At 39.7% G+C, this 21,474-nt stretch overlaps 1 protein-coding gene across 1 annotated transcript; it reads right to left on the bottom strand.

Annotated features, from left to right (window-relative positions):
- Window positions 1-955: 955 nt before the first annotated feature.
- On the bottom strand, window positions 956-20,455 carry LOC112526680 (DNA repair protein RAD51 homolog 3). Its single transcript, XM_025137060.1, has 9 exons — window positions 20,327-20,455; window positions 17,914-18,012; window positions 5,073-5,195; window positions 4,923-4,956; window positions 4,494-4,564; window positions 4,182-4,408; window positions 2,532-2,663; window positions 1,492-1,558; window positions 956-1,205 (listed from the first exon to the last, which is right to left on the bottom strand). The coding sequence occupies exons 1-9, from the start codon at window positions 20,436-20,438 to the stop codon at window positions 1,030-1,032; spliced, it is 1,041 nt and encodes a 346-aa protein (XP_024992828.1). The 5' UTR covers window positions 20,439-20,455; the 3' UTR covers window positions 956-1,029.
- Window positions 20,456-21,474: the final 1,019 nt, after the last annotated feature.

Raw genomic sequence — 21,474 nt, 5'->3', positions numbered from 1 at the left:
TTTCACACATTTGTATGCATAATTTAATCTAATTTATTTGCCGCTATTAAATTTACGACAGATAGCAACATGTAAATGGAGAACAAGAAGGCAAAAAATGAAGCAAATGATGCTCCAAAAATGATTAAAAAAACGTAAATGAGACTCAAACTAGATGAATATAAATAAAATTTTATATTGTATATAAATATAAACAAAGTTTTATCGAAATTATATATAGCTCTGTGTTACCAGTTTGGGTTAGGTTGGACTGAATTATGACTTATCCAATTTCAACTCTACTAATTGGGTTGTTTATGGGTTGAGTTACGGTTTTTATATACAACCTTAGATCTAACTCTGCAAATGCGTTCTACTTGAGCTTGAACTCCAAATGTCAAAGTGTCTGAAAGTCTCAGGTTCAAATCCAAGCAGGAATAAAAATCCCTTTGTGGTCATGGAGGTTCAAATGCGGAGACTCCGGCTTACCCGCAAAGCATGTGGTCGCTCTGGGATTAGTCGGCTCGCATATCGGGATATCCAGGTTAATAAAAAAAACTATAAACAGATATTTGAGTTGGTGAGTTATTGAAATCGAATACTTCAAAGCTCAAAATCAAACAATTTTTATGTTCTCAAATCCTAATTTCTAATGTTGCAATGATTAACAAATACAATGTAACATAAATGTTTAAAAGTGTGTTTATTTGAACCAGTTGCGAACGCATTGGTGAGGACTAGGGTCGGTTAAGGCTCGTTAACAACTCAATTAGACCCGATATCTGTCAACATGCTAATATCATTTTGAAAACCAATTAACCGTTAATGTACGAGCAACTCATAAGTTGTATTTCATTATTCGTAATGATTCTTATATGGTCCCACGATCTTTTTGTAAGACAATCTTCCATAATAGATGTTAATCTTGTTAATTAGCAAATAGGGCAAAAATCCATGACAATTTAGCACAACACTTGATAGAAATGATGTTAACCGATAAGATCGTAAGAAATCAGTACATAGCATATTCTAGCCGAATATTGGATGAATTTACGTATGTTTTATTCTTTTGTTGTTTGAAGCGGAGTTCCTGATTCCTTTGGCTGTCACAGAATATGGTGCCGATGCTGATTTGAGAGAGGGTGATTTGTCGATGTATGCATACCGTTCATTGCCATTCCAATGTAAAATTATCCGATTTGTGGAGGCATGCGACCAACTATCACCTATATATAAGTTTAAGAAACCGATATAACATAAAGTAAGAACCTAATGAAAGGGCCTTTGATCTAGTAATATCTGGGTTACCGGTAGAACCCAATCTTCAAGAGGTCAGAAGTTCAAACCTCACCAAATGTGAGAAGGGTGTGTGAGTTTATTTGTTGTATATAAATATTATATATATATATATGTATATATATATATATTGAAAAAAAAAAGTAAGAAGCCAAGAAGGAAAGCAAAGTGTTTGATGTTGCCCAAGAGGAAACAGATTACAGATTTAGAAGTTACCAAGTGCAAGTGCTAAATGGAATGAACCATCTGAATACTTGGTGGTCACCTGATTCAGTAGAACAACCTGCACAAAAGGAAACAGAAAGATTCAGCCCCACAAAAGCAAAAATCAAACGAGCCCAGTATATCCTAGACAGAGGTAGGGTCTGCAGGTAGGATGTATTCAGACCTTGCTGCCACCCAAGGGGTAGAAAGGTTGTTTAAATGAATGCGGCTAGAGATGGGCATAAGGACCAGAGCCTTTGGTGCAGACCATGACGGCATCGGGTCAGATCATACCAGACAACTGGTCCTTAATCGGTCCAAACCTTTCAGACAAATTGGTCTCTTTTAGAACCGTATAAAAACCGGATCAGATAAAAATTGGACCAGACCAACAAGGATACAATGAACAACACGTAGAAGGGACTTGAGATAAAACCGAGGAAATCTAAAGCAGGTAAAACTAAAACTACTACATCAGGCAGATAAAACTAACGATAATACAGGAAAAGCAGGAAAAACTAAGCCTAGCATACACAAGACATGCAAAATAGGGATTCACCCCCCCTCACACAATACAAATGTCATCATGAACCAAAAACGACTAGCAACAGAAAGAAAAGGGATTTTGGCATTAGATTCCACCCAATTGCCAGTATGCACATTCTATAACACATAGAAAACATAACATGAGACCTTTGGCTTTCTAGGTGTGTTATGTAATTGAGCATTTAGGACTTTTGGGAAGAGTGGTGCAAAGTTCAGTTGATAGTATAACCAAGTGTTTGTCTGATTAGAAAAAGGAACATTTAACCAACTTTCAGCAATGGTTGCTGACACAAATGTTGACAATATGTATGAAATGAAGCTATATAAACCATCATTACCTTTTTCTAAGTTCAATATGCCCAAAGAGAAACCACCACCAAGTTTATACTTTTCGGTGTACCAAAATACATCATATAATAGTTACTTCGGGCCTCAAAAAGCGTCAACTCATTCCTAATAGGACATTTAGTGGATCATGATAAGAGAAGTATGGTGATTATTCTTACCGCCACACTAAATTTTCTGGCAAGTTTCATCAACTTTAAAGCCATTCCACTGAGTAATCGAGTTCTAAGAGCCATGTCATCAAAATCTTGACGGAAGTGAAATGTGACGCTATCAACGATAACCACCTTAACCTGTAAAAACATTCAGGAGATGAAACGTTTCATGAGGCTAAAGTTCTACACCACATTCAAGTAAAAATCTTAGGTGTTGGTTGGTTCACAAAATTCAAAGGAAATCAAACGAATTAAAATGATCAATTCCTTTGACCCAATTTCAATTCCTTTGTTTGGTTCACATATTGAAATTGATAGAATCCTTTAAATTCCTTTGAATTCCACAAATTAATGAATTTATCATTCCTTGGCATAAGTGAAGGAATTGAATTCCATCCCTTTGCATCCAATTTAACCAACACCACCCACCCCCTGCCTGCACCACGACCATGCTACTACTGTTTCACCCCCACCCCTACCCCCCCACCATATTGTCGCCGTCAAGCGCCACTCACCCCCACCCCACCACTAACCACCAAGCCACTACCATTGTCGTCACACCCACCCACCCCCACACACGCATCCCTGCCCACCCCACCGACCACCATGTCAATACTGTCGGCATCACAGCTACAATTCCACCTCACCAACCACCATGACACTACTGTCGTCATTACAATTACCACCACCCACACCCACCCCCACCTCGCCCCTGCCCACCGATCACCATGCAATTACTGTCGTCATCACAACTACAACCGCACACCCCCACCCCCCCTCCCTTACACCCCACCCACCCCGACCTCACCGTGGGTGCTATGGCAACAATAGTAATGGCATGGTGGTCTGTTGGGTGGGGCAGAGGCAGGGGCGAGGTGGGGGTGGTAGCTGTGATAACGACAAACCATAGGTGGCAGAGCAGGTGGAGGAGGCAGAGCAGGGTGGTAGCTGTGATGACGACAATAGTGGCATGGTAGTCGGTGGGGTCCAGGCTACCACTGTCGTCATCACAGTTGCCACCTCCACCCTCCCCCAAACAAATATGGAGATTCCAATTCTTTTGAGAGATTCCATTCCAATTCTTACCAACCAAACGTGTGGTCAACTTCCATCAAATTCCATTCCAATTCCTTCAAAGTCAAATTCCTTTGATGTATTCTAATTCCATTCTCCGAACAAAACGCCCCCTTAGTATAAATAAACAAGGCTTTGAAATTTCGCAACAAAACCAATGATCCACCCAACATTTGACAATTCTATATATTCTTACAATGAAAGAAAGAACTTGGAGGGGAGGTTAAAATCAAGGAACAATAGAAGCAACTATTCATCCACTTACAAATAGAAAATGAAAACAGTTCCTTTTGTATCGTAGAGTTAGGGCTGTTTGACAGAAAGATTTGATGCAGAATGAAAAATACCCATATGTTAAGTGTTCTGAATGCCAACATGACACAAAATTTACCATTTTAACCCTATATATTATTTAATAAAATATGCTTGTTTGAAAAAAATCTAAATTAATAAAACTTCATCTTTATAAGGGTCATAATAGAGACAGAGCATCCACTAAATATTCTTTAAGTAATTGTAATAAGGGACATAATAGATACATGCATGTGTGAAGAAAAATTTGAAATGTGTATTTGTACCTACATCTTTATGCTCTGTGATAAACTTCTCTAAGTAATTGACCAGTGCAATTTGCTCAGTATAACTGCAGACTCGGAAGTAAAATATATTCTCAAGAAAATCTTTGGGCTGCCTCTTAACTTCACAAGCTTGAGACCCCTTCCTGTACAAGCAACTGTATTCTACCATGTCAGCACTACAAGCTTCTGCAATCTGTAAAGCACGTTCAACCATGAAGCTGCCTTCGGTATCTAAGATCAAAAGGTACGATGTTAATCTTTCACAAGATTGTGATAAATGCTAACAAACAACAACCACAGGGGATAAGGAACTTACCAATATAAATTGCTTTGCCTCCAAGTCCACCATAATCAGATGGGATCTGAACATTTACTGCAAGTTGAATTCTGTATCACGTGTTAGCAAGAACTGATTACATTTGGTAGGAAGGACAGGACAGAACATAAACGTGTTGTCCCATTTGGTGCGGCATTTAGACTGGGACAGGACTGAGTGGGACCACAAGCATGTTTTTGTCCCACCAAAATAGGTGGAACAAAAATCAGGGAGATGGGACAAGAATGATAGATTACTACCCTAGCCATGTCAAATTAAAACCGTAAAACCTTGCACAATTCTTTCACCCACCAACCTCACTCTCGTCCGTCCAGTCCAGTCTTGTCTGCGTACCAAACACACGGAACACAAAAACACCACAAAAGAAAGCCAATTGTGTCAACAATATAGTATGCTAGTAATTGATACCCCAGTTGAGTTTTACCAATGCCTGGAACTCCACCTAAATCAGGAAAAAAGAAACAAATCTTTAACATAAACAACGTAGCCCTCTAATAATAGGAAACTGAAAAACATCCTTGAGGATATGACTGCAAGAGTATCTATAAATTAACCAACCAATTTCAGTAACTTCTTTGCAACTTATTCCTCCACCCAAAATGTCATCCAAATCTGCACATGACGTGGTAATACGTACAAGGGTTTTCTCTTCCTGCAGCATATCCCAGGCATTCTGGGAACCTACAAGAAATGGTAACCATAATGATGGTCATATACTTTAGCAAATTTTCTCATAAACATGGCTCAGCTTCGAAAAAGAATAGATTTGATACACGGATTTTGGGTTAGCAGTTCAATAATTATTCAATATGACCAACATTAACATGGGCAAGGTATTCAAGGTTAAGGTGTAGCACAGGAGTGGAAATGAGATGAAGAATTAGTTGAAGTTTAAATTGGTCTTAAGGAAATCCAGCGGTATAACTTTATATGCTAATTGTGCATCTCATGTTATCTTTTATTGTTTATCGTGTTGTTAGTTCCTGTGATACAGGATTGTCTAGCTATTTAGGATATAGTTCTTGTTATACAAGATTAGTGGTTACCTATTAGTTTGGTGGTAGTAATGATTTTCCATTCCTCATATAGTAAGTTGAAAACAAAAGGAAACCAATCTGAATTTTATCTCAAATGGTGCTTATGATACCATAGACGACTTCAAGATGCCTAGAAAGTTGCCTTAAGCATCTTGTAGTTAAGCTTCATAACAGCGTATTTAAACTTCATAACAGCAATGAGAAAAATGGATCTGCCTCCTTGGACTTTCACAGCAAACAAGAAGAGCGAATTGGCGATTCTGCGTAGCAGAGATAGATAATCAAAGGCTTAGAAGTGTTCAATAACAATGAGGATTGAAGATTTCATCATGGTTTAAGGTAGTGTACCTTTTCCAATTCTTGATCGTTTTTAATACACTTGAATAGATAAACTTTTGACTTTGCTAATGTTCGATTTGAATTTCATTATGGGCTAAGTTCTTTTTAGTTAGGGATGTTATGAATGTTGGTTTGAAGCTATGACTAAATGAAATTTTGGTGCTTTTCATATGTTCTACTAAAGAATTGCGCTTAAACACTTGCACCTAATGAGTTGAATGTAATGGCTGCCGAGAGGTGCTGTGCAATAAGAATTAGAGTTTCTAAGCCTAAGGTGAGAAATCAGATACAAATTGTTAAGGTTAAATCTTTCTTGCATTTGAGGTATCCCTGCACTTAAGGAACCTTGTGGTTATGTGTACTAATTGAGAGATTTAATACAGTAATCAGGAAAGTATTTTTATTACACCTCAAAGAGGGCAGTGGGAACATTTTTTTTTTTTTTTGATTAACCTAGATATCCAACCCGCTATGCGAGCCGACTAATCCCAGGGCAACCACCAGCCCAGAGTCGCCGCATTTGAACCTCCATGGCCACAAGGGAATTTTTATTCCTCCTTGGATTTGAACCTGTGACCTCCTAGTACTTTTGACCTTTGGAGCCAAGTTCAAACCAATCAGGCACCACCCTTGTGGTTAGTAGTGGGAACATTGGAGTTTACTACATTTGATTATTAGTCTGGTACTGATCTGAAACCGAAATTTATATACCATAGTGGAAAATGGAATGGAAACCAATTGAAGCCCGACCCTAACTGCTTCATTCCTTGAGTTCAACCCATACATCTCCTTACATCATTAGACAAACATTGTTGCATGGTTTAATTTAGTAGTAATCGATTACTTGAAATCATCAGGGTTTAGCTAGTAGTCTTTATAACCCATTTTGGTACTTAACTACTTGGTCCCTATGGAGATGAAAGAACATGCTCCTTATTACTTTTCACAATATCGTGCTCTTATCAGAAGTCATTTACCGTGGGCTACAATATTGTCTAAAAAAAACTAATCTGCAAACTATTTGCATCAAATTACTGAAACTTTTAATTGGCTGCATGAATTTATTTCAAAATTGATCATATAATTTGGTTAAGTGATCTCTTAGAGGTTTGTAGACATGAGACTAGGGCACTAGAGTTAAGCGTAGAAATCTATTATACCTAGCATGGATAGGAGAAAGGAGTTAGTGAGGTTGAGGGTGGGACGAGGAGGGGTTGGGAGCAAGAGAGGTTATGGCATCTGATAAAGGCCCAATTAAAGTATATGTGAGAAGAAGGAAACATGCCACAGCTGCCGATATGGGCTAGCTGAATTATGTTCTTGGGCTTAAGCTGGATCCGCTCGGTCTAGAAGTTAGCGGTAATTTAAAAGAGTGGGGAGCAGTTACTATGCCTAATTATTAGCGGGAAGATGAAAGGGCGAGGAGCAGTTACTATGCCTAATTATTAGCGGGAAGATGAAAGGGTGAGGAGCTATTCCTCTACCTACTTTCAGGGAAGCCATTAAATGTCGTGGGTTATTAAAAGCAGGCTTTTTACTTTCATTATTTCTCATTCTTGTTTTTCATAATCAAAGTATTGTGTACTCGAATCGGGCCGTTTATTTCAGTTCCAATCAAAGTTGCCTGCTTGAATTTTAGATCTTATCATTTGGTTCCATTGTCGGGAAATTCGAAGATGGTTCAAACCCGGAGCGGTTCTGAGAGCAGCGGCTCAAACCCAGACCAAATCACTGCTCAATTGGCAGCCATTGCTTCAAAATTGGAGTCCATCGATTCAATGATGGAAGACATTGCAACCTTGAAAGGAGACCGATCCCAAGGCAGTAAGGGTGACGATGCGGATAGCTCGTGGAGGGGACGAACTTGATACAGACCCTACAACAAAATTGATTTTCCTATTTTTAATGGAGGGGATCCACGTGGTTGGATACTAAAGGCGGAAAAGTATTTTCGGTATTATCAGATACCTGATGTAGAGAAGGTAGAAATCGCCTCCATGCACCTAGAGGGAAACGCCTTAGACCTCTATTCTTGGCTTTCAGATGATCAATCTTTGACTTTTTGGGAAGAGTTGGTGCAAACCTTCACCAAAAACTTCGGTCCAGCCGAGTTTCAAAATCCAGATGAATACCTCTGCAGTATCAAACAGACTGCATCGGTATAGGAATACCGTCAAGAATTCGCCAAGCGATCTTCGCGGGTTTCGAACTGGCCAGACCACTGTTTGTTAGGGGTTTTCCTCAACAGGTTGAAGGAGGAATTAAAAGCTGATGTGAGAATACACAAACCACGAACCGTTTACAACGCTATAAGTCTTGCCTTGGAATTTGAGTCCAAATCCAACCAGCACCGACCTGGAAAGAGTCCTACCGGGGCGGCAAATTTCAAACCACCGCCACCACTTGATTCCAAAACCGTTACCCCTTACATCCCCCAACCCTCTAACCAACTAAAAACTCCGTTCAGAATTTCAGACACCGAAAAACAAAACCGTTATTTAAGGGGTGAGTGCTTTAAATGTGGGGAGAAATATGGCCCGGGGCATAGATGTAAARCKKGTACCTTGAAACTATTAGAAGCCGATGAGGACTTAGTGGAGCAACAGGAAACTAAAATTCGTAATTCTGATGAGATTCAAGAGGAGACAGCAGGGATCAGCTTGCATGCTATTCTCGGGAAATCGCATTCGCATCCCACAACGATGAAAGTCCATGGTATGTTGAATTCTACCGAGGTTTTAATTTAAGTGATGCGGGGTCTGTTGGAAAAAAGAAAAAAGGAAATGATTTGTCAAATATCACCTCCCAAATTCAAGGATCAATCACGATCTGTTACAGCCATTCTCCAGCCTAGAATCATGCACAACCTTTCCTTGTATGTCATTTGTGTCCTATAAATGTTGCTTCCAATGTATTGTAATATACACACACAAAAAAAAACCAAATCAATAAAAGAATTTCTGCCCTCTGATTGACATTATGGTATCAGAGCAGTAAGACGTTCCAGACCCAACTATTCCAAACTCATCTTCTACCCAAAACCAAGCCGCCATGTCCGAAGACGGTAGCTCGAATAATAGCAACAATGATCTTACCGCACAATTTACAAACCTTTTCAAAACAACCTTCAATAACCAGAATCAAACCACGAAACAGAGTTTATCCGATAGCTTGAAGATCAGTCTCAAGCTTAACAGCCAGAATTACGCCCTTTGGGCTCGGATGATCCGAGTTGTGATTGGGGGAAATCCAAAAGTTTGTTAAGCCATCTTTCGGGTGATCCCGCACCGCCAGATCCATTAGACGACCGGTACGAGCAATGGGAACAAGATGATTTAATCGTGTTCTCATGGCTAATACAAAACATTGAACCTGCAATTGCTAGCAATCTCACCGAGTTTCCCACGGCAAAAACCCTGTGGGATGCCTTGGTGGTTACATACAGTATCGGGAAGGATAAGTTACAGACCTTCGACCTACAAGTCAAAGCAAATGAAATCAAGCAGAATGGGGATCCTCTTGAAGATTTTTAGATAGCCTTGCAAGGCATATGGGGTGAAATCGAGAGAAGAGATCTGAATCCAATGAAGTGTGCCATCGATATAGCCACATACAATAGTATCAGGTTTGAACAAAAACTCTTCCAATTTTTAAATGTCGTGGATCGAAGATATGACCCTATCAAACGGGATATCCTTCGATGGGATCCGTTTCCCTCGGCAGAGGGGGCCTACGCGGCTGTTCGAAAAGAGATGGCTCACCAAGGAATCCTTGGAGCCACCACTGAAAACCCACTGCCTGGCGTGAAAAACGACGAAGGGGCAACACCGCAGATCTGACTCCTTTGGAAAACCTCCATCCCGAGTAGATAAATCAAAACTAAACTGCAGTCACTGTGGTATGTTGAAGCACACTAAAGATCAGTGTTTTAAACTGGTCGGTTACCCTGAATGGTGGAATGATGACCACAAGAAAACTGGTGTTCCGGCTGAGAAAGGGAAGGCGGCTGCCGTCGTGGGTGCCGGCACCGACGACAATCAGATGCAAGGGGGCTTTGGTGGTATCGCCACCTCTGGTGTGAAAAACGACGAAGGAAATGCAGGTAAAGGGTTTGGGGCTTTATCCTCAGACCCTTGTTTATTAAATCCTAAATTTTTTAGTCCCCAAATTCTTGAAATATTACAAAATGAACCCCAAACTATTAGACATGCTAAAATGGCTCAAAATTCCCATAAGGCACAAAATAATGCCTGGATTTTTTGATAGTGGGGCCACTGAGACTATGACTTTTGAGTCTTCTGATATCACCCTTAACTCTGAACCTAGAATATCTCAAATACAAACTGCAAATGGGGGAAGTATGCATGTTAAAGGGGGAGGGACAATTAAGATATATCCAAAACTAAAACTTCATAATTGCCTTTATGTCCCTTCCCTATCTCATAAATTGTTGTCTATTAGCCACGTCACAAAAGAGCTGAATTGTTCTGCTTTAATGCACCCGACCTTCTGTATTTTACAGGACATTAGGACTGAGATGATCATTGGGCGTGGCACTAAACGACAGGGGTTATACTATGTGGATGAGGTGACTAAACACGGTACTGTGATGCTTGCTCATGGAACACCAAGTAGGGAAGCATGGCTATGGCATAGGAGGTTGGGGCATCCGTCCACAGGCTACTTGCATTTATTATTTCCTAAACTTTTCCCTTCTAGTAATGTTTTAAGTTGTGAAACTTGTGTTCTTGCCAAAAGTCATAGACAAACTTTTAAACCAAATAACACTCGTGTGAAWTTACCYTTTTCCTTGATTCATTMTGATGTTTGGGGGCCGGYAGAAGTTAACGGGGGGTAAGGTTTCCSTTTTTTCCTAYTGTTTGTGGACGATTGCACACGAATGACTTGGGTATACTTCCTAAAACACAAATCCGAAGTTTTWAAATTTTTTACCATGTTCCATGCTATGGTTCAAACACAATACAAAACCAACATTCAAATTCTTCGGTCTGATAATGGAGGCGAATTCGTGAACAATTCTATGAAAGAATTCGTTCAGTCAAAARGAATGATTCACCAAACCACCTGYCCAAGACACTCTGAACAAAATGGCGTTGCCGAAYGAAAAAATCRGATTTTACTAGAGATGACTCKGGCTCTTATGCTTGAATCTAATGTACCAAAATCTTTCTGGCCTGAAGCCCTTGCTACCGYTGCTTACCTTATTAACCGACTACCCACCAAAGCACTCAACCTTAAAACCCCGTTGCAAACCCTATCAAAATTCACAAAAATACCGCCCAGCCTTACCCTTGAACCACGAGTTTTTGGATGTTCTGTGTTTGCCCATATTCCTATAGTCGACCGAACCAAACTTAGTGCATGTGCTGAAAAATGTATGGTTGTTGGCTATGGAGTGAACCACAAGGGGTACAGATGTTACAATCCAAAGCGAGGCAATGTGATCACCACCATGAATTGTGACTGGCTTGAAATCGAGTACTTCTACCGCTCCCAACACAGTGGTCAGGGGGAGGGAAAGATTGAAGACCCACTRAGTTGGTTGAAATGGATCCCTTCTTCTGACAACGTTGATCACAGTAATGGAAATGGGTCACCTCACACTACCACTGAACCGTCAATCAGTGTCGTCCAAGATCCGCCCAACCTGGAGTCCGAGGTAAGTACTTCTCAGAACCCTGAAACYATTCCCGACCCTCCTTTATCCAGTAACCGTGGGGATCATGAAATGCCAACAAAACAGGAAGAATTTCCTGAACAAGTAGAGATTGCAGAGCGAGAAGAAGAAGTAGAAGTTCAGCAAGAAGACAACAATTCTACTCAAGAAACCGTGACTGAAAAGTATGTGCTACACCCCAAGAGCAAATAGAGGAGTTCCTCCCAAAAGATACTCACCWGAAAAGGAGACTACAAGATCAAAATTTCCTATGGCAAACATCGCTAAAGGAAACTTSTCCAAAGAAGCCAAAGCGTTTGTCACCGTTTTGTGCTCTGAACAAACACCTTCCACAACTCAAGAAGCCTTGGAATCGAGAGAGTGGAAAGAAGCCATGGAGACTGAAATGGAAGCACTCAAGAAGAACGACATATGGGAAAAGTGTGCACTCCCACCGGGCAAAAAACCAGTGGGATGCAGGTGGGTCTTCTCTATTAAACACAAGCCGGATGGAACTATTGAGAGATACAAAGCTCGACTSGTAGCCAAGGGCTACACCCAGACATATGGGATTGACTACTCTGAAACATTTTCTCCGGTTGCCAAGATCGATACGATTAGGGTACTCTTCTCTATCGCTGCCAATAAAGGGTAGCCTCTCCATCAATTTGATGTGAAAAATGCGTTCCTGCATGGGGAACTGAAAGAAGAAGTCTATATGGAAGCAYCACCTGGATTCGCCAAAGATTTTAAAGAAAAGGAAGTATGTCGTCTAAAAAAATCTCTATATGGGCTAAAACAATCCCCTCGAGCGTGGTTTGGCAGATTCACTCTTGYAATGAGAAAATATGGGTRCAAACAGAGCAACTCTGATCACACTCTATTTSTAAAACRAAGAAATGGCCTTATAACGTGTTTGATCATATACGTTGATGATATGATCATTACCGGGAATGATAAGGGAGAAATGGAGCAGCTAAGACAGAACTTATTTGCAGAGTTCGAGATGAAAGACTTAGGAAGATTGAAGTATTTCCTTGKAATTGAWGTTTTAAGATCAGAACGGGGAATATTCATTTGCCAGAAGAAGTATATTCTTGATCTCCTTGCAGAAACTGGAATGATGGACTGCAAACCCATGGAAACTCCGATGATGACAAATCACAAGCTCTATATGGAACTTAAGGCTAAATTAGCTGATAAAGAAAGGTATCAACGGCTAGTGGGGAAACTAATATATCTATCACACACTAGACCCGACATRGCGTATGCTGTTGGAGTTGTCAGCCAGTTCATGCATGAACCTCAGGCAGCTCACATGGAAGCAGTTATTAGAATCATAAGGTACCTTAAAGGAACACCTAACCACGAGGTGTTATTCAAATTGAACGGGCACTTAGAGATACAAGAATACACTGATGCTGACTGGGCAGGTGATAAAGGGAACTGGAGGTCAACCTCAGGTTATTTCACGTTCGTTGGCGGGAATATAGTGACGTGGAGGAGCAAGAAACAGAAAGTTGTTGCACTCTCAAGTGCAAAAGCTGAATTCAGGGGCGTAGCTCGGGGACTGGCAGAAATTCTATGGATCAAGAAACTTTTAACCGAACTTGGTTTTCCTCCGAAGGGCACAAGTGGAATGATGTGCGATAATGAGGCTGCAATTCAAATCTCCGAAAATCCAGTTCAACATGATCGAACAAAACACGTGGAGATTGACCGACACTTCATCAAAGAAAAACTGGAAGTTGGAATTATCGAACTTCCGTTCGTCCGATCAGAAGAAAAGTTAGCAGACATTCTAACAAAGGCGGTCAATGGAAGAATCTTTAACCACTGTCTTGGCAAGTTGAGTTTTGGGGATCCCACTACTCAACTTGAGGGGGAGTGTTGGAAAAAAGAAAAAAGGAAATGATTTGTCAAATATCACCTCYCAAATTCAAGGATCAATCTCGATCTGTTACAGCCATTCTCCAGCCTAGAATCATGCACAACATTTCCTTGTATATGTCATATCTGTCCTATAAATGTTGCTTCCAATGTATTGTAATATACACACACAAAAAAGAACCAAATCAATAAAAGAATTTCTGCCCTCTGATCGACATTAGGGTCCACCCATAATTTTATCTCAGATTGTTTGGTGAAAGAGCTTAAACTTGAGACCCAACCTATAACACCTTTCGGGGTTCAAATCGGTAATGGAGATGTAATCCGATGTGACCAGATTTGCAAAAATCTTTCTGTACAAATTAATGAATTGAAGATTATTCAAGACTTCCACCTTTTTTCAATTGGAGGGGCTGACTTAGTTCTGGGTATTCAATGGCTAGCCACCTTAAATATTGTCCAAGCAAACTGGAAAGAATTATTTATGATTTTCACTATCGATGGGAAGAGATACAAGCTGAAAGGTATTGAAACGGGACCCCAAAAATCATCTAGTTTCCAACACTTGGCTATCGAATCAGTGAGCAACCCACAAATTCCAACTCCTCTACAACCTATTATTGTCCAATACTCCATTGTTTTTGAGGAATCCAAAACCCTCCCACCTGTTAGAACCCAAATCCACTCCATCCCCCTAATTCCCAACACACCACCACCAAATATTCGACCCTACCGATACCCTCATTCACAAAAAACAGAAATAGAGAAACAAGTTGACCAACTGTTGACAGCCGGATTTATTCAAGCAAGTACTAGTCCATTTTCGAGTCCGGTATTACTAATGAAAAAGAAAGATAATACTTGGAGAATGTGTGTTGATTATTGAGCCCTTAACAAGATAACGGTAGCTGACAAGTAACCCATTCCGAATATCAACGAGTTACTAGATGAATTGTATGGTGCAATGATATTTTCTAAGCTTGATTTACGATCTGGGTATAACCAAATCAGAGTGACTGCTCAAGATGTTGCAAAAACGGCTTTTCTTACTCATTCGGGGCATTACGAGTTCAAGGTTATGCCATTCGGGTTGACAAATGCGCCTTCCACCTTTCAAGCTATTATGAATGATTTATTTTGTCCCTTTTTACGCCGTTTCATACTTGTATTTTTTGACGATATCTTGATTTACAGCCATACCATGGCGCAACACCAATCTCATTTGGAACAAGCATTAAAGTTACTCTACGACAATCAATTTTTCGCTAAGATGTCGAAGTGTTGTTTCGGGCAGCCACAAGTGGTGTTTCTCGGGCATGTGATTAATTCGGAAGGTGTTAAAGTTGAAGAAGAAAAAATTTCAGCAGTGCAATCTTGGCCAATACCTTCAACAGTCAAGGAAGTGAGAGGGTTCCTTGGTCTAACGGGATACTATAGACGTTTCGTTCGGAATTATGGTTTGATAGCACGACCTCTCACAGCATTGACTAAGGAAGACGGATTCGTATGGTCGGAACAAACCCTAAACGCCTTTACGAAATTGAAACAAGCACTGTTGTCCACTCTTGTTTTGAGGTTACCCGACTTCTCACAACCATTTGTCGTAGAATGTGACGCTTCCTCTGATGGTGTAGGGGCTATATTGTCTCAATCACATCACCCCGTGGCCTATTTTAGCAAGGGATTCTCCCCTTCTAATCGGTTTAAATCAGCCTATGACCGGGAGCTGCTGGCTTTAGTACTGACAGTACAAAAGTGGAGTCATTACCTACTTGGCCGACATTTTCTCATCCGTACCAATCATTACACCTTGAAATTCTTACTTGAGCAACTGATTACAACTACCGAGCAGCAGTGTTTACTATTGAAACTTATGCCTTATGACTTCTCTATTATTCACAAAGCAGGGAAAAAGAATAGAGGAGAAGATGCCTTATCTCGACGACCTCATTCGGGTGAGTTATTGGTACTTATGGTACCCTATTGTGTAGAGGTGGCTGACATCAAAATGGGACTCCAAAATGACCCAGTTACCAGCAATATAGTAAACAAATTACAAGTTGATCCATCATCAGTTGCTGGCTTTTCCATCGTTAATCAGTTTTTATTATATAAAATACGCTTAGTGATACCAGAGGTACCTGATCTCAAGCATAAGTTGTTACAGAAGGCACATGACACCCCAACTGGAGGTCATGGGGGATTTTTAAAGACTCTTAAGCGTCTTTCAGCCAGGTACTTTTGCCTAAACTGAAACAAGATGTTCGACTTTTTGTACAGCAGTGCGTAATCTGTCAACAACAGAAATACCAAACATTGTCTCCGGCTGGTCTACTTCAGCCCTTATTCATACCCAATCAGATTTGGGAGGACCTCTCAATGGACTTTATAGTCGGTTTACCTCCTTCGGGTCGTTATGATACTATTTTAGTGGTGATCGGTCGTTTGAGCAAATATGCTAATTTTCTTTGCCTCTCGCATCCTTTCACTGCAAAAGGGGTGGCTGCAATCTTTTGTAAGGAGGTAATTCGGTTACACGGATTTCCACGATCCATCGCATCGGACCGGGACGTGGTTTTTCTTAGCCATTTTTGGCAAGAATTATTTCGTTTAAGCCAAACTAAGCTCCAATTAAGTACAAGCTACCATCCCCAGACGGATGGGCAGACCGAAGTCCTTAACCGTTGTCTTGAAGCCTATTTACGGTGTTTTGCCAGTGAACAACCTCCAAAGTTGAGTACTTATTTACCATAGGCTAAATATTCATATAACACGGGGTATCATACGGCAACAGGCACCACTCCTTTCACCGTCGTCTATGGCAGGGAGCCCCCTTCTTTATTCCCTTATCTCATGGGGGAAACAAAAAATGCAGAATTGGAGCAACAGTTAATAGACCGGGATGATATGCTAAAGCTTCTTAGAAACAATCTCAAAAGGGCCCAAGACCGAATGAAGAATCAAGCTAACCACAAACGACAGGATCTGACATTTCAAGTTGGGGATCTTGTTTTCCTAAAAATTCAACCCTACCGACAGAAGAGTTTAGCCAAACGTCGGTATGAGAAGCTTTCTCCTCGCTTTCTCCTCGCTTTTTCGGTCCATATCGTATTAAACGGGCGGTGGGTCCAGTTGCATATGAACTTGAGCTCCCACCCACCGCTAGAATTCGTCCGGTGTTCCATGTGTCAATGCTTAAACCCGCCCATGGCTCTTTTTCTTCTGACCAGCAACATCCATTACCCATCACTAAAGATTGGGAAATTGACTTGCAACCAAGTTCTATTATAGCTCATCGTTGGGTTTCTGAGGCTGATCCGTGGGGTTTGGAATTGCTGGTCTCTTGGTGTAATCGCCCAGTGGAATAAGCTACTTGGGAATCCTATGATCTGTTGGCAGAACAATTCCCTGCATTCCACCTTGAGAACAAGGCGTTTTACCGGGAAGGAAGTATTGATAAAGGCCCAATAAAAGTATATGTGAGAAGAAGGAAACTGGCCACAACTGCCGATATGGGCCAGCTAAATTCTTTTCTTGGGCTTAAGCTGGATCCACTCGGTCTAGAAGTTAGCGGTAATTTGAAAGAGTGGGGAGCAGTTACTATGCCTAATTATTAGCGGGAAGATGAAAGGGCGAGGAGCAGTTACTATGCCTAATTATTAGCAAGCAGATGAAAGGGTGAGGAGTTATTCCTCTACCTACTCTCTCAGGGAAGCCATTAAATGTCGTGGGTTATTAAAAGCAGGCTTTTTACTTTCATTATTTCTCATTCTTGTTTTTCATTATCAAAGTATTGTGTAATTGGAGACATTGCCCCTCTCGAATCGGGCCGTTTATTTCAGTTCCGATCAAAGTTGCCTGCTTGAATTTTAGATCTTATCAGTATCACCATTCGATGACCTCTATAGAATAACAATCCCCTATATATATATAGGGAGAAATACAAAGCAATACAACCATTGATTGTGGAGATAAAATAGGAATCGATACAATACAATCTTAACTGAATATATCTCCTAAATATATATAATTGGCTAATAGGGGGGTAGCAGATAGGGTTACTCGGTCCTATCACACATGGAGGGATGTGTTTCCTTAGCTTTTACATGTTCCATTGTGCCTATTTGTTTGTTACTTCTCCTTCTTTCTATTTTCCTTTTTCTCTTTTTTCCTTTTCGCTCACACTTCTACACTAGCCAAGAAGTCTTCAAGGAAAACCGCCACTCTATCCTTTGGGGTAGAGAACAAATCTGCATACATCTCACCCCCTCCTCCAGACCCTGCTTTTTGAGGGAGATATATTGGGTTCCTTTGGTTTGGCTTGGCTTGGTTCCCTTTACCATGTTAAAAGTAGAGATAACATAAATGACTTTGCTAAATCTTTCTGAAGAGCAACTGTGCAACTAGAAATGATAAAGAAACTAACAACATGCACTAGAAAAGGAAGAGTGAGTACCATGGACAATAGTACAACTGCTACCGGGACTCTCCAACCTACTACCATCTGATACAATCTTTAGAATTTCAAGTACCTCAGTTTCCGAAATCTTCAGTTCTGTTCCAAAGTACATCACAACAAAAATGAACGAGATTTTTATGATGAAGTAACGTACAAAATGTTGCAACAACCAAAGAGAGAGACAATGATATTCAAAATTTATTACTAATTAAGGTTCCAATAATTTCTGATGTTATATATGAAAGAGCAAGTGGTTTACTCCATGCTTTTACAAGCAATAATGACAAAAATCAAACATCAGAGAAACAAGAGATATTTGCTCTTATAATTTAGCATTTTCTAAATTCCCCATAAAGGGAAAGGCCTCATGGTCGGTTCAAAGAGAGAAACGCATGTGACATTATGAGAACATATAGCATTCCCTCATCATTTAGGGGGGAAATTATACTATCATCTATATGATGAAGGAAAATAAAATAGGGATCATACAACAGTATGCCACCCAAGAATAACCAATCCCATCTAGACCATCTAGGCCACAAAAACGCTCTTTTACCAATGGCCAGGGTGTCAAGACTACCATTTTCAGCAAAAAATGCAGTTTCAGGCCAAACTTAAAGGTGTGATCTGGCAAAAATACGTCTCTCCATTTTTCAATAATAGAGGCCTTGAAACAAAATGGCAGGTTAATAATGTGACCAAACTGCCATTCATTAAAGTTCTTTCTCATTTGAGGATGATTACTCCTTTGAATTTCTCCCCTCTCTCTATTCTTCCATACCCATTGTTCTTCACAAGAACTTCATCAATAGTGTCTCTGTCATCTTCATTTTCAAGCACAACAGCATTATCTACTGAAGAAGCCGATTGAAGGTGTAGACTGCATAAACCAGTCTCCCTTTTATTTCTTGTCATATCCCTCACTGTATGACTACAAATCAACCTCAAAACTGCATTTTTTGCTACACCCATCTTGTATATATGTCATCTTTTGGTGACTCGATATCACTCCCTCAGAAAAAAACAAGTATTAATGTCATAAAATAAACAAACCTTACAACTTTAATGGGCCTTTTTCAACCATATAAGAGTCTCAAAGCTTGTTACCATTTCTATACCATATTCGAATTATATAGATTAACATCCTCATCAATGTCGCCACTTGCTATCTTTCTGTAAAACATATCCCAGATAACAAAAGATATCCATCCTAACCGCATCTTGCCCATGTTCATTTTGCTTCCGAATCTCCAGTGACGTTGCACTTTATTTAATTGTTTTAGTTCTCTTACAATCTAAAACCTTTACGCTCCAAAGTATATCTCTAAACCTTGAACTTTGCATAAACCTGTACTTAGTCTCATCAGTAAACACTACATCATCAGCAACTACATAACCTATGACATATCATAACATATGTCCTTTGAGCTCATGCATAACTAAATAAAAAAATAACTATTTGGCCTACCATTGGTGTAACACTATGCTAGTAATAGAGAAAGCTCTTCTCTTGCGATTGCATGCTTTGATGCTTGTTTTTATGTGATTATACTAATTTTAGTTACATTCACATACAATGTAGAGACTTTCTTTTTCTCAAGAGCATGTCACATTATTCTCTAGAAAGCATGACATCATTGATGATCAATAAGAACCATATTAGAATCCTGTTTAGTTTTTACATGCTCTATATCTGGCAATGACTCCTAATTAAAAAAAAAACCCATTGTTGGTGATCTCCCAACATCACAAATGGACATAAGAGTATGACATTGATGATGGAAAAAGTAAGTTGTAGATGCAAATGTAGACCCAGAAAAGACAAACCCTATACAACGTTTATACCAATCCAAACACCATATCTAAGAGAGTCATTATTTGGTAGTTTTTATTGATAAACTTAGACTCCCTCTATTCCACAATATAGGATCAAATAAGGGTGGGCTCTTGTATTTCCAAAAAGAAAAGCCGGATGCATTTTCTCTTCACAACCATACTTACAAGGTTTCATAAGTGGCGGTCTCCATACCTTATTCAAAAACTAACGATGGGGCATGGTCACAGTTGAAATCCATTCCTGCCCTCATTTCCAATTTCCCGATCCCAAATCCACAAACTACATAAAGATCAAATTGCAAACCCAACAAGGACACAAATTATTTACAAATTTTACTTTCCAAAAATGATGATGACAAAAAAAAAAAAACCATGTCTTTAGCTTGGTAATATTATCAAACAGTTGGCGAGCCGTGTCGTTAACATACATAAACAATCAATTCAGCAAAGAAAACGAATTTATCACAGTTCAATTCAATCTCTGTAATTGCGCTCCCCATGAATATTGGAAAAATGCTTGAGACAAACATATACATAGAAATCATTACAAGTGTACAGATGAAGAAAACAATACCTAGAGCAAGTTGGGAAGGAGAAATTGAAGAAAGCGAAGCAATAGAAGTATAGCCTGCTGAAATCAGTCTCCCTTTTTGCGATGCAGATAACGGTAATCTCAACACCTCCATCTCTCTCTCTCTCTCTCTCTCTCTCTCTCTCTCGATCGTACAGGCTCTCTATAAGATGAAATTTTTCCCGCCACCTCTCAGTCCGGCAATTCTTTGGATGGTATTTGGACCCGGATTGATTCGTAGGTTTTTTATAAGAATGGTTGGTGCACCGGATTTTCTTTTTTAACCGCGTGATATTTGGAATTGCTTATAAAAATAATTTATTGACTTATTATAATGTGCATCGATAAAAAACATTTTTGAGTGTTTGGATAAACAACTTATTCCGGTGTCAAACCGATAATAAGAAGTTTTTGAAGTTAAACCATTCTAACTTATAATAAGTTAATAAGTGTTTTTATAGAAAAATATAAGTTGTTTCAAATAAGCAATCCCAAACACCCCTTATATAAACATGATTGTTTAAAGAGTAAATATGAATTATATATATTTGCTATCACTAATCTAATTTCGTACCCTGTATAGTTTAAATTTTTATTTTTATCGTTAACCCTTGATCTTTAAATCCGTCAAATTTCCCTGTTAAGTACCCTTACGTGCTAGTCATGTAAGGGGTATTTTCGTCTTTTTATAAATTAAAAAAACTAATTTAAATGTACAAGTATGTATAACTTAGAGCATCAACAATGATCAACTCATGTAAAAGACTTGAACAGAATAAAAAATATATAAAAAAGTCTTAACTTTAATAATCAAGTCATGTAAAAGCATAAATGTTACAAAATAAATTAAAAAATAAAAGAAATGCATAACAACCACCTGGTGTCCATCTCTCCAGAACCACCCCATCCATCTCCTTCTAAGATCATGGGAATGGGTCCCGATCCGTTGTAGAACCCAGTCCACCCGTCTTGGTCGAGGACGGGGATTCTTTGCTAAATTGGGGATGAGGACGGGGATCCTCGTTTGTCTCAAATAGAGGACGGGGATCTGCGTTTGTCTCAAACTGAGGATGGGGACGGGGGACGAGTATGGTACGCCCCGCCCCGACCCGCCCCGTACCTTATATATATATACTAGAAGGATATTCGCG

The sequence above is a fragment of the Cynara cardunculus genome, assembly GCF_001531365.2.
Source record: "Cynara cardunculus var. scolymus isolate 2C chromosome LG 14, CcrdV1, whole genome shotgun sequence".
NCBI classification, from domain to species: domain Eukaryota; kingdom Viridiplantae; phylum Streptophyta; class Magnoliopsida; order Asterales; family Asteraceae; genus Cynara; species Cynara cardunculus.
Note: the sequence above shows the minus strand (reverse complement) of the source record. Positions and strands in the feature narration are given on the sequence as shown.